General features: G+C 43.2%; 1 protein-coding gene across 5 annotated transcripts in view; it reads left to right on the top strand.

Annotated features, from left to right (window-relative positions):
* LOC124006838 (bifunctional heparan sulfate N-deacetylase/N-sulfotransferase 1-like) overlaps positions 1–13,180 on the top strand; it is a 140,699-nt gene that overhangs the window by 103,404 nt on the left and 24,115 nt on the right. For all 5 annotated transcript variants that reach the window (XM_046317022.1, XM_046317024.1, XM_046317026.1 and 2 more), the window contains 4 exons: positions 472–657; positions 4,935–5,063; positions 5,237–5,419; positions 11,642–11,738. In XM_046317022.1, the coding sequence (XP_046172978.1) occupies positions 472–657; positions 4,935–5,063; positions 5,237–5,419; positions 11,642–11,738 (595 nt within the window). The remainder of the gene's footprint in view (positions 1–471; positions 658–4,934; positions 5,064–5,236; positions 5,420–11,641; positions 11,739–13,180) is intronic.

The following is a 13,180-nucleotide window of genomic DNA, read 5'->3' as shown; positions in this document are numbered from 1 at the left end:
TGACAGACACAGCAAACCTTCTTGCCACAGCTCGCATTGATGTGCCATCCTGGATGAGCTGCACTACCTGAGCCACTTGTGTGGGTTGTAGACTCCGTCTCATGCTACCACTAGAGTGAAAGCACCGCCAGCATTCAAAAGTGACCAAAACATCAGCCAGGAAGCATAGGAACTGAGAAGTGGTCTGTGGTTGCCACCTGCAGAACCGCTCCTTTATTGGGGGTGTCTTGCTAATTGCCTATAATTTCAACCTTTTGTCTATCCCATTTGCACAACAGCATGTGACATTTGTCATTCAGTGTTGCTTCCTAAGTTTGATTTCACAGAAGTGTGATTGACTTGGAGTTACATTGTGTTGTTTAGGTGTTCCCTTTATTTTGAGCAGTGTATATTGGAATGTATATTGGAGTGAAGACATGCAATTATCTCATTCCTAACAAGGTGTTGAATCCACTGGTTGTCTCTACCTAGGAGCATGGCATCCCCACCAACATGGGCTACGCGGTGGCTCCCCACCACTCTGGGGTGTACCCCGTCCACGTCCAGCTGTACGACGCTTGGAAGAAGGTGTGGGGCATCAAGGTGACCAGCACGGAGGAGTACCCCCACCTCAAACCTGCCCGCTTCAGACGAGGCTTCTACCACAGTGGCATCAGTGTAAGGACTCAACCCTGCCCCCCCCCCCTCTCTCTCTCTCGCTCACTCACTCACTCACACACTCACTCACTCACTCACTCACTCACACACTAGGTTCTACTGTACGTATAAACGAGCAATTCCTGAAACGAAGTCTTAGTTGGTATTTTCAGTCCTGGGTTTGTGCTCAATAATTTAACTAGAACTATTAAATTAGGCTGTTTGAAGTATTTACTCTGGTTTAAGTGTAGACAGTTGCATTGCATCTCTTGTCTTTTGGGAAGTGCTGGGTATTGGAATCCTTGCGTGTGCCTTTGAAAGGACAAAGCTTTGTTTTTTGGCGTGCTTGAACAATTTAGTTTAGCTGTTGGGAACAACGTGCTGAGTGGAGTGAAGGGAAGGATCAGTAGTGCTATAGTAGTCGTGTTGCCATGCCCTAGTGGCGTGGTCTTTTCACTGCCCCTCAGACAGTTTCTGTGTCTCTCTCTCTTCTCCTCCCCACACCCCATGGAATGAAGCATGCTGACAGACAGATGGAGCAGTGTGACTGATCATTATGGAAATTGCAATGTTTATCACTCTCAACAAGACAATCTCACCGCAAATCACAGCCGTGGCAAAATCAACGAAGACAACTGCTAGCTTGTGATGTGACAAGAACATTCACATTTTTTGACAAATGTTAATCTGTCTGTCAATGATAATTTATGTACAGTGTCTTTACAAAGTGCAATGTTATGTCCATATGCTTGGCCTGGACATAAACAACAGCTTGCCTGGACATAAACAACAGCTTGCCTCTTTAAGAAATGTATGCTTAAATGTCTCAGATTTTAGAGCTTAAAGACATTTGTATTTTATTAATGTACAAACTATGTTGTGATTTTTTTCTCTCCCCATTATCCTGGTAGAATGCTCCTGTTCTAGACCCAGCAGTTTTCTGTTATTTGTCTGGTGGAAGGGTGTGATGTCACGAAGATGTTAATTCCGATCTCGACACGTCCCTGTGAAATATTCACCGGGAACTTGGCAGAGACTCTGAGGTGTCTCTTCTTTTCTTCCACTCTCTCTTTTCCCCTTCGTCAGCAGTCTGTGACTCCCGTTGGCTGTGACCCGCTGTGTGTTTTATAAAGCAGAGAGAGAAAAGCCTGGGAGCTTCAGTCTGTATCCAGCCTTTCCTTCCTTTCTTTTTCTACGCATCTCAGTATTGCCTTAGCTGCTGCTTCTACTCCCAGCCCTAGATAGCAGAGATTACAGCCTGATCGATACGCTGTGTAGCTAGTTAATATCACAGCCTGATAAATACACTGTGTAGCTAGTTCATATCACAGCCTGATAAATACACTGTGTAGCTAGTTAACATTACAGCCTGATAGATGTTGAGATTGTGTTGTTGGCAGTGTGGTGCAAGGACAGCAACCTCTCCCTCAACGTGATCAAGACAAGGGCGGTGATTGTGGACTACAGGAAAAAGCGGACTGAGCACGCCCCCGTCCTCATCGACAGGGCTGTAGTGGAGCAGATTGAGAGCTTCAAGTTTCTTGGTGTCCACATCACCAGCAAACTAACATGGTCCAAGCACACCAAGACAGTCGGGAAGAGGGCACGACAAAACCTATTCCCCCTCAGGAGACTGCAAAATTTTGGCATGGGTCCTCAGATCCTCAAGGTTTTACAGCTGCACCATCGAGAGCATCCTGACGGGTTGCATCACTGCCTGGTATAGCAACTGCTCTGCAAGGCACTACAGAGGGTAGTGCGTACGGCCCAGTACATCACCAGGACCAAGCTTCCTGCCATCCGGGACCTATGCCAGGAGGTGTTGGAGGAAGGCCCAAAAATTGTCAGACTCCAGCCACCCTAGTCTGACTGTTCTCTCTGCTACCACACGGCAAGCAGTACCGGAGCGCCAAGTCTAGGTCCAAGAGGCTTTTAAACAGCTTCTACCCCCAAGCCATAAGTCTCCTGAACAGCTAATCAAATGGCTACCCAGACTTTTGCATTGTCCCCCCCAATGCTGCTGCTACTCTGTTATCATCTATGCATAGCCACTTTAATAACTCGACCTGCATGTACATAATTATCTCAATTACCCCGACATCGGTGCCCCCGCACATTGACACATTGGCTCTGTACTGGTACCCCCTGTATATAGCCTCCACATTGACTCTGTACTTGTACCCCCTGTATATAGCCTCCACATTGGCTCTGTACTGGTACCCCCTGTATATAACCTCCACATTGACTCTGTACTGGTACCCCCTGTATATAGCCTCCACATTGGCTCTGTACTGGTACCCCCTGTATATAGCCTCCACATTGACTCTGTACTGGTACCCCCTGTATATAGCCTCCACATTGACACATTGACTCTGTACTGGTACCCCCTGTATATAGCCTCCACATTGACTCTGTACTGGTACCCCCTGTATATAACCTCCACATTGACTCTATACTGGTACCCCCTGTATATAGCCTCCACATTGACACATTGACTCTGTACTGGTACCCCCTGTATATAGCCTCCACATTGACTCTGTACTGGTACCCCCTGTATATAACCTCCACATTGACTCTGTACTGGTACCCCCTGTATATAGCCTCCACATTGACTCTATACTGGTACCCCCTGTATATAGCCTCCACATTGACACATTGACTCTGTACCGGTACCCCCTGTATATAGCCTCCACATTGACTCTGTACCGGTACCCCCTGTATATAGCCTCCACATTGACTCTGTACTGGTACCCCCTGTATATAGCCTCCACATTGACACATTGACTCTGTACTGGTACCCCCTGTATATAGCCTCCACATTGACTCTATACTGGTACCCCCTGTATATAGCCTCCACATTGACACATTGACTCTGTACCGGTACCCCCTGTATATAGCCTCCACATTGACTCTGTACCGGTACCCCCTGTATATAGCCTCCACATTGACTCTGTACTGGTACCCCCTGTATATAACCTCCACATTGACTCTGTACTGGTACCCCCTGTATATAGCCTCCACATTGACTCTATACTGGTACCCCCTGTATATAGCCTCCACATTGACACATTGACTCTGTACCGGTACCCCCTGTATATAGCGTCCACATTGACTCTGTACTGGTACCCCCTGTATATAGCCTCCACATTGACACATTCAAATCAAATCAAATTTATTTATATAGCCCTTCGTACATCAGCTGATATCTCAAAGTGCTGTACAGAAACCCAGCCTAAAACCCCAAACAGCAAACAATGCAGGTGTAAAACATTGACTCTGTACTGGTACCCCCTGTATATAGCCTCCACATTGACTCTATACTGGTACCCCCTGTATATAGCCTCCACATTGACACATTGGCTCTGTACTGGTACCCCCTGTATATAGCCTCCACATTGACACATTGGCTCTGTACTGGTACCCCCTGTATATAGCCTCCACATTGACACATTGGCTCTGTACTGGTACCCCCTGTATATAGCCCCACTTTTGTTATTTACTGCTGCTCTTTACTTATTTGTTATTCTTATCTCTTACTTTTTGTAGGTATTTTCTTAAAACTGCATTGTTGGTTAAGGGCTTGTAAGTAAGCATTTCACTGTAAGGTCTACCTACACCTGTTGCATTTGGTGCATGTGACAAATAAAATTAGATTTGATACACCATGTAGCTAGCTAACATCACAACCTGATGGATACACTGTGTAGCTAGCTAACATCACAACCTGATGGATACACTGTGTAGCTAGCTAACATCACAACCTGATGGATACACTGTGTAGCTAGCTAACACCACAGCCTGATGAATACACTGTGTAGCTAGCTAACATCACAGCCTGATGGATAAACTATGTAGCTAGCTAACATCACAGCCTGATGGATAAACTGTGTACAGCACCTAGGCTGAACAGCCAGTGTAATGTTTTCCAGGTCGTTCTGCTCCTGTGATTGTGTGCTCGGATGCCAATCGATTGTGTTTTTATTGTGTTTCAACTATGTTAGGACAGAGGCTTTGTGTTTGGCTCGAGAAATGGGTTTTGCTGACAGCATTAAGATTTGCGTCACATTTTATTCTCCACAGTGTGATCTCTAGTTTCAGGGGATAATTGAATCACCTGAGCTGTCAGTGAAGTGGAAAAAACGCATCGAAATAGTGTCACCGAGCATTTATGGCCCTGTTTGAATGTTTGTGTATTTGATTTGTTGTTGACTGGAAATCAGCAGGGTGCGGTTATATTAGGACACTCCCCACTGTGCAGATGTGTTGCTATGTAATATTAATTGTGTTGTGTACTGTAGGTGCTGCCGAGGCAGACGTGTGGCCTGTTTACTCACACTATCTTCTACAACGAGTATCCTGGAGGACCCAAGGAGCTGGACAAACTCATCAATGGCGGGGAGCTCTTCCTCACAGTGCTCCTCAACCCGGTGAGACCAGACACACCTCCATAACATCAGGAGAGGAAGGCTCTATGTTTGCTTTAGCCCTTCTTCCCCCCCTCAAATGCATTTTGGGCAACAGTGGTTGGAAGTGACATTGCTGCCTGCATTGTATTGTGTGTTTCTCTGAATGTTGTTCTGTGTTGATTCCTTCCTCACAGATCAGCATCTTCATGACCCACCTGTCCAACTACGGCAACGACCGTCTGGGTCTGTACACCTTTAGGAACCTGGTGAAGTTCCTCCAGACATGGACTAACCTGCGGCTGCAGACCCTGGCGCCTGTGCAGCTGGCCCAGCGTTACTTGCAGATCTTTCCAGAGGAGAGGGACCCCATCTGGCAGGTGTGTGTGTGAGAGGCCATGTGAGCTGTGGGTCACTGGGTTTGTGGAGCTCGGGGACTATCATAAACCAGGCTGTCATTTTAGAGAAGGCTAGACAGGAGTTAAAGACTTTGCTTTTTCAATCAGACTCCATTGCGTCCTACAATGCAAGTCCTTTTGACTCTGACCATTTCATCCTACAGTGCAAGTCCTTTTGACTCAGTCTCAATTGCTTCTTACAGTGCAAGTCTTATTTGGGTTTAGTTAGAGCTACGAGAGGCTGGCTCTTTGAACTGTGGTTTTGTGGGGGGAGCAGACTCAAACACTGTTTCCCAACAACACAGGAAGAAGGCGGTTTCTTTCCCTAAGACATCCAACTGCCATCTTGGCAGTTCCTCACACTGTCAGTGTGGAGTTGTCACAATGTAGAAGTTAGTGTGGAGTTAATGTGGAGTTGTCACAGTGTAGAAGTTAATGTGGAGTTGTCGCAGTGTAGAAGTTAATGTGGAGTTTTCACAGTGTAGAAGTTAATGTGGAGTTTTCACAGTGTAGAAGTTAGTGTGGAGTTGTCACAGTGTAGAAGTTAATGTGGAGTTGTCACAGTGTAGAAGTTAGTGTGGAGTTGTCACAGTGTAGAAGTTAATGTGGAGTTGTCACAGTGTAGAAGTTAATGTGTGCCAGCCGGCTCCCTTTGAAGTTTAGAGTAAACTTGTGCCTGCCTGGGTCCAGAGGTTTCTTCAACACATCACTGTGTTAAATGTATTGGGATTAATATGATAGCCTGGTCGCCTCCATTACCCATGAGGCAGTAGGGAGGGAAGGAGGTAGATAGATTTAGGGCAGTTGGTATCGTCTTGACATGCAGATAGACCCTGAGGCACATGACACCGCAGGCCTTGCAGGGCTGCTCTGAGCTATCTTCCACATAGATACACTGAAGGCTTTTAACCAATCAGGAAGACCAATGAAAAGGCACCCTTCCTGATACTAATTATGGGTTCTTTCCTTAGTCCCTACAAGAAGGTGCTAAGGAGCATAATTGATCAAGGGGTGATTTAGAAGCCAAATGTTTGAGTCTGCACCCCCAAACCTCTGTTAGACTAGACTGGTTGGGTTCATTTGAGCTGAATTAAAAGCACCCCTCCCCTTGGCACATTGTTGGTCCCACAGGGTGGATACAGTTGTCTGTAACTGTTGTGCCACATGTTAATACACACACACACACATAGGTCTCACTGCTTTACCACAGTAACAAGTCCCCTGGCCAAATTAGTGGTAGACTTTAATTGCAAACAGACTGCTGCTATATATGAGACTGGTGTGTGTGTGAGAATAGTGTTGTACCAGTCAAAAGTTTGGACACACCTACTCAATAAAGGGTTTTACTTTATTTTGACATTGTAGAATAATAGTGAAGACATCAAAACTATGCAATCATGTAGTAACCATAGTAGCCACCCTTTGCCTTGATGACAGCTTTGCACGCTCTTGACATTCTCTCAACCAGCTTCATGAGGTAGTCAACTGGAATGCATTTCAGTTAACAGGTGTGCCTTGTTAATTTGTGGATTTTTTTCCTTCAATGCATTTGAGCCAATCAGTTGTGTTGTGACTAGGGCTGTGGCGGTCACAAAATTTTGTCAGCCGGTGATTGTCAAGCAAATAACTGTCGGTCTCACGGTAATGAACCGTTAATTAACATAAACACATTTAGCATCTCCTGGCTTCCATGTAATATAGCCTACATTTTCACAATAAATCCATTATTTATTTTAGACAGGTTTAAAGAAGCATGATATGGAGAAAATGTAGTCTATTTCAGAAGAAAAAAATAGCATACTCCTCATGTGGTTATATGCCAAATGGCTGTGGGCTACGCTAGTTCATTTAGCAGACAAGATTTGCTTATCATTCCATGGCATTATTTTATAGTATGAAGAATACAATTGAACAAAGTTTAATAAAAATATAAATATTGTCTCTGAACATTTCAGGGAGTACCGCACATGAGTCTATTCTGTGTTGAGTGATTAACAAAGAAACAGGTACTCCTATATGCTCAATTTAGAGTTATTCATGTAACTTTAGTTATTCTACAAACGTTGGGCTATATGTTTTGACTTTTGCATTGTAAGGCTGCATGATGAGATTTGAAAAGATTTGCTTGAAGGCATGAGCTCTGCTTTGTTTTTTTTGCGCAGGCTGTACACATTTCATCAGTCTTTCATTCACAATTTGACAAGCACTTGATAATGCCTCGAATTTCAGAGCAGCATTCCCTTTGTGGCCGAATTGCACCCTAAAAAAATCTGTCTTTTGCTGCGTTGTGCCCTTCTCCCGGAGTATTCCCCGGTAGGCCGTCATTGGAAATAAGAACTTGTTCTAAACTGAATTGCTTAGTTAAATAAAGGTTCAATTAAATTCTCCCTGAGTGTGCTGCGCAAAAAAGTGTGTTTTTATAGCGCAAATTATCTTCCCCAAACTTGAAACTCACGCTCTGCTTATATACAGTTGAAGTCGGAAGTTTACAAACACTTAGGTTGGAGTCATTAAAACTTGTTTTTCAACCACTCCACAAATTTCTTGTTAACAAGTCGGTTAGGACATCTACTTAGTGCATGACACAAGTCATTTTTCCTACAATTGTTTACAGACAGATTTATTCACTTATAATTCGCTGCATCACAATTCCAGTGGGTCAGCAGTTTACATACACTAAGTTGACTGTGCCTTTAATTAAACAGCTTGGAAAATTCCATAAAACGTCATGGCTTTAGATGCTTCTAATAGCCTAATTGACATCATTTGAGTCAATTGGAGGTGTACCTTTGGATGTACTTCTAGGCCTACCTTCAAAGTCAGTGCCTCTTTGCTTGACATCATGGGAAAATCAAAAGAAATCAGCCAAGATTTCAGAAAAAAAACTGTAGACCTCCACAAGTCTGGTTCATCCTTGGGAGCAATTTCCAAACACCTGAAGGTACCACATCCATCTGTACAAACAATAGTACGCAAGTTCAAACATCATGGGACCACGCAACCGTCATTCCGCTCAGGAAGGAGACTCATTCCGTCTCCTAGAGATGAACAACAGCAAAGGACCTTGTGAAGATACTTTTTTACCGGTTTCCTAAAGGATCTATATTCACAGTTAAACAAGTCCTATATCGACACAACCTGAAAGGCCGCTCAGCAAGGAAGAAGCCACTGCTCCAAAACCACCATAAACATGCCAGACTACACTTTGCAACTGCACAAAGATCGTACTTTTTTGGAGAAATGTCATCTGGTCTGATGAAGCAAAAATATAACTGTTTAGCCATAATGACCATCATTATGTTTGGAGGAAAAAGGGGGAGGCTTGCAAGCTGAAGAACACCATCCCAACCGTGAAGCACGGGGGTGGCAGCATCATGTTGTGGGGGTGCTTTGCTGCAGGAGGGACGGGTGCACTTCACAAAATAGATTTCATCATGATGGAGGGAAATTATGTGGATATATTGAAGCAACATCTCTAGACATCAATCAGGAAGTTAAAGCTTGGTCTCAAATGCGTCTTCCAAATGGACAATGATCCAAGCATACTTCTAAAATTGTGGCAAAGTGGCTTAAGGACAAGGTATTGGAGTGGCCATCACAAAGCCCTGACCTCAATCCTATAGAAAATCTGTGGGTATAACTGAAAAAGTGTGTGCGAGCAAGGAGGCCTAGAAACCTGACTCGGTTACACCAGCTCTGTCAGGAGTAATGGGCCAAAATTCACCCAACTTATTGTGGGAAGCTTGTGGAAGGATACCTGAAACGTTTTAACACCAAATAAAACAAATTAAAGGCAATGCTACCAAATACTAATTGAGTGTATGTAAACTTCTGACCCACTGTGAATGTGGGGAAAGAAATCAAAGCTGAAATAAATCACTCTCTCCTATTATTCTGACATTTCACATTCTTAAAATAAAGTGTTGATTCTAACTGACCTAAGACAGGGAATTTTTGCTCGGATTAAATGTCAGGAATTGTGAAAAACTAAGGTGTGTTAACTTCTGACTTCAACTGTATGCCAGTTAGGCTCTACACCCCTTGTAAAGTGGATTAATGTGCTCATTTTAAGAATTTATTTGTCCATTAGTTGTGATCCAAGCCTTATCAAAAATGTATAGGCCTATGGGCTAGGGTACATGAGGTGTGTGACTATGATTAGAAAAAGTTGCAAAATAAAGGCTTTGTTTCTTATGCTGGGAATCATTCACAAGTGATAATATATAATTCACAAGTGAGGTTAATATTGTCACCCATCAGACTTTTCTTGATTTAATCTTGTCTTTACATATACTAAATAATATATGTGTGACATTTGTTTTGATTTAGAATTTACCATCATGCGCCTTGATGAAACGGGCAGGGGGAAAAAATACATGTCATCTATGCACTTAGATAGCGAATGGAAAACGCTTTTCCCTGTGGCTTATTTTCATGCCTGCCAGGTAGGCTTTACTCCTGATTTAAATATAAGCAATGTGCTTGATATTAGGAAAGGTGAGAAATAAATATAGTCAGCCGAGCCTTTAGAAAGCTGACGCAATCCAGGTATTTTTATTAGCACCCATCACTGTTTTTGCCCGCAATTGCATAGCCTAGAAATATAGACATAGAAATGTTGTGCAACATGAGGTCATGGGGTCTTATGACCTGTTTGATTAGATGTTCTATTACATTTGCATTGATGTCAGAGGGATAATAGAGTGCTGCGTGCCAGGCCGTTAGCAAGTTTGGTAGGATACTAATGACCAGCAGCAGCATCAGAGCTTGGAGAAGACTAGTTACCGTGACTAAATGGTCATATGGCATTTGACTACTGCTTTCATGACTCGTGATCGCCGGTGTGGCAGTAATACTGTCACCGCAACAGCCCTAGTTGTGACAAGGTAGGGGTGGTTTACAGATGATAGCCCTATTTGGTAAAAGACAAAGTCCATATTATGGCAAGAACAGCTAAAATATGGAAAGAGAAATGACAGTCCATCATTACATCATTACTTTAAGACATGGTCAGTCAATCCTGAACATTTCAAGGACTTTGAAAGTTTCTTTAAGTGCAGTCGCAAAAAACATAAAGTGCAATGATGAAACTGTCTCTCATGAGGGCCACCACAGGAAAGGAAGACCCAGAGTTACCTCTGCTGCAGAGGGTAAGTTCATTAGAGTTGCCAGCCTCAGAAATTGCAGCCCAAATAAATGCTTCACATAGTTCAAGTAACAGACACATCTCAACATCAAATGTTCAGAGGAGACTGTGTGAATCAGGCCATCATGGTCAAATTGCTGCAAAGAAACCACGACTAAAGGACACCAATAAGAAGAGAGATTCTTGGACCAAGGAACACGAGCAATGGACTTTAGACCGGTGGAAATCTATCCTTTGGTCTGATGAGTCCAAATGTGAGATTTTTGGTTCCAACCACTGTGTCTTTGTGAGACAGAGTAGATGAACAGATGATCTCCACATGTGTGGTTCCTATTGTGAAGCATGGAGGAGGAGGTGTGGGCGTGCTTTGCTGGTGACACTGTCTGTGATGTATTTAGAATTCAAGGCACACTTAACCAATATGGCTACCACAGCATTCTGCAGCAATACGCCATCCCACCTGGTTTGCGCTTGGTGGGAATATCATTTGTTTTTCAACAGGACAATGATCCAACACACCTCCAGGCTTTGTAAGGGCTATTTTGCCAAGAAGGATAGGGATGGAGTGCTGCATCAGATGACCTGGCCTCCACAATCCCCTACCTCAGCCCAATGGAGATGAGTTGGACCACAGAGTGAAGGAAAATCAGCCAACAAGTGCTTAGCATATGTGGGAACTCCTTCAAGACTGTTAGAAAAGCATTCCAGGTGAAGCTGGCTGAGAGAAGGCGAAGAGTGTGCAAAGCAGTTATCAAGGCAAAGGGTGGCTACTTTGAAGAATCTCGCAAATAAATATACATTTTAATTTGTTTAACGCATGATTCCAGACGTGTTATTTTATAGTTTTGAGGTCTTCACTATTATTCAACAGTGTAGAAAATAGTCAAAATAAACACTTACTCATTGATGGGTTTGTCTAGACTTTTGACTGGTACTGTATATTCTGAACTGGTTGGGCAAGTCATACCTATGGCAGCTCATCCTGAGGCATACATTCCCTCCATGTTTACTGAAAGGAACTTCCAGGTGAACTAATTCTGCCCACTCTGTCCCTACAGGACCCCTGTGAGGACAAAAGGCACAAAGACATCTGGTCCAAAGAGAAGACATGCGACCGATTCCCTAAGCTGCTCATAATTGGACCACAGAAGACAGGTGAGCAGTAAACAAATACATTGTACAAAAAACATTTAATTAACAAGGTTACCTCAGTTCAGTGATGCAACCACACTCATAGCAATGACAAAAAATAGTGCATTCAAACTGTATATTGTTTGGGAAAATATGCAGTACAAACCTTTTTGATGAGGCTAATTTGAAGGAGAAAGAATTATTGAGAAAAATTATTGATTGGATGTATTTCTTGGTTTCTTTTCATTTTGATAAGAGATGGAAATGTAATGAATTGAAGGTTGTGAAAAAATTGGGTGTCTAGAAATTCTGATGTGAAAATGTAATTAATTGTCACCACGGAAAAAGTTTGAATACCACTGTGCTAGTGGGCTGTAGATTCTGTATGGTTACGTCCCTATTCCTTTGATATTGTGTCAGCATTCCCAGTTAAGGTGTCAGCATGCTTCGGTTTGGTTCCGCTTCTAGCCTACTCCATTATAAGACCTACACTTAAAAAAACGAGAAAAAAGTGTCAAGAGTACTATTTGTCCATCTTGAGAAGCCGCAACCAGTATAGAATTCCTCAAAATAGTCAGAATTAATCTAAGTTAACTCAAGAAATCTGCCATAAATGTTTACGTTTTTACCGAAGATATCTTACACGCTACCCAAACTGGACTTGTCGCGTGTGCCAGCGTTGCAAAATAAATGTACACATACAATGTTATTTGATCATTGCACCCACAGTGCTCGCACACGCCAACGAGCGTCTGTGTTTCCAATCGCTAAAATAGAAGTTGCTTCTATTTGTGACGCTGAACGCGATGCCTCTCCCATCTCCCCATTGGCTTTTAGAAGCATATACCCACGTGCCATCTCCTCATTGGTTATACCCACGTGGGAATTGAAATATGAATTGCGGTCGGTCGGTCGGTTGTGGTAATACACCTAATTATGAAAGTTAGATGCCAATCGCCATATAAAGTCCAAAGAAGAAAAGGCCTAGGAGGAGAGACGACTAGAAACAATTTGATTGACCATTTTGTGCGTAGATTGTCGGAGTAGAGGACCTTGTGTCATTCAGCGAAAATAACAACTAAACATTTATATCCCAGGACAAATTAGCTAGCAACAGCAAGCTAGCTAAATAGGACAAATTAAGTAGCAACTACAAGCTAGCTAGCTAAATTACCATGCATGTTTTTAATGCTTTTCGACCTGTCCCCAAATTAATAGAATTAGTTCATGGTTTGTTTTGATATTTCAACCTGCGTGTCGTGATATCATTTGATGTGGGGGCTTTGGGCATGGTGTTAGTTGCACCGTTTTGTATCTAACACAGATGTTTGGTGCAGTGTTTCTCAAGTGGAAAATCTTGCATGAAAACGAGTCACCTCTTGTTGAATGACAGCAAACACTTCATTGAAGAATCCCTACTGTTGACCAGTCACAGACGAATGGGTGTGGAGTTCGGCTTCCGACTT

Source organism: Oncorhynchus gorbuscha, linkage group LG20, assembly GCF_021184085.1.
Source record: "Oncorhynchus gorbuscha isolate QuinsamMale2020 ecotype Even-year linkage group LG20, OgorEven_v1.0, whole genome shotgun sequence".
NCBI lineage: Eukaryota > Metazoa > Chordata > Actinopteri > Salmoniformes > Salmonidae > Oncorhynchus > Oncorhynchus gorbuscha.
Note: the sequence above shows the minus strand (reverse complement) of the source record. Positions and strands in the feature narration are given on the sequence as shown.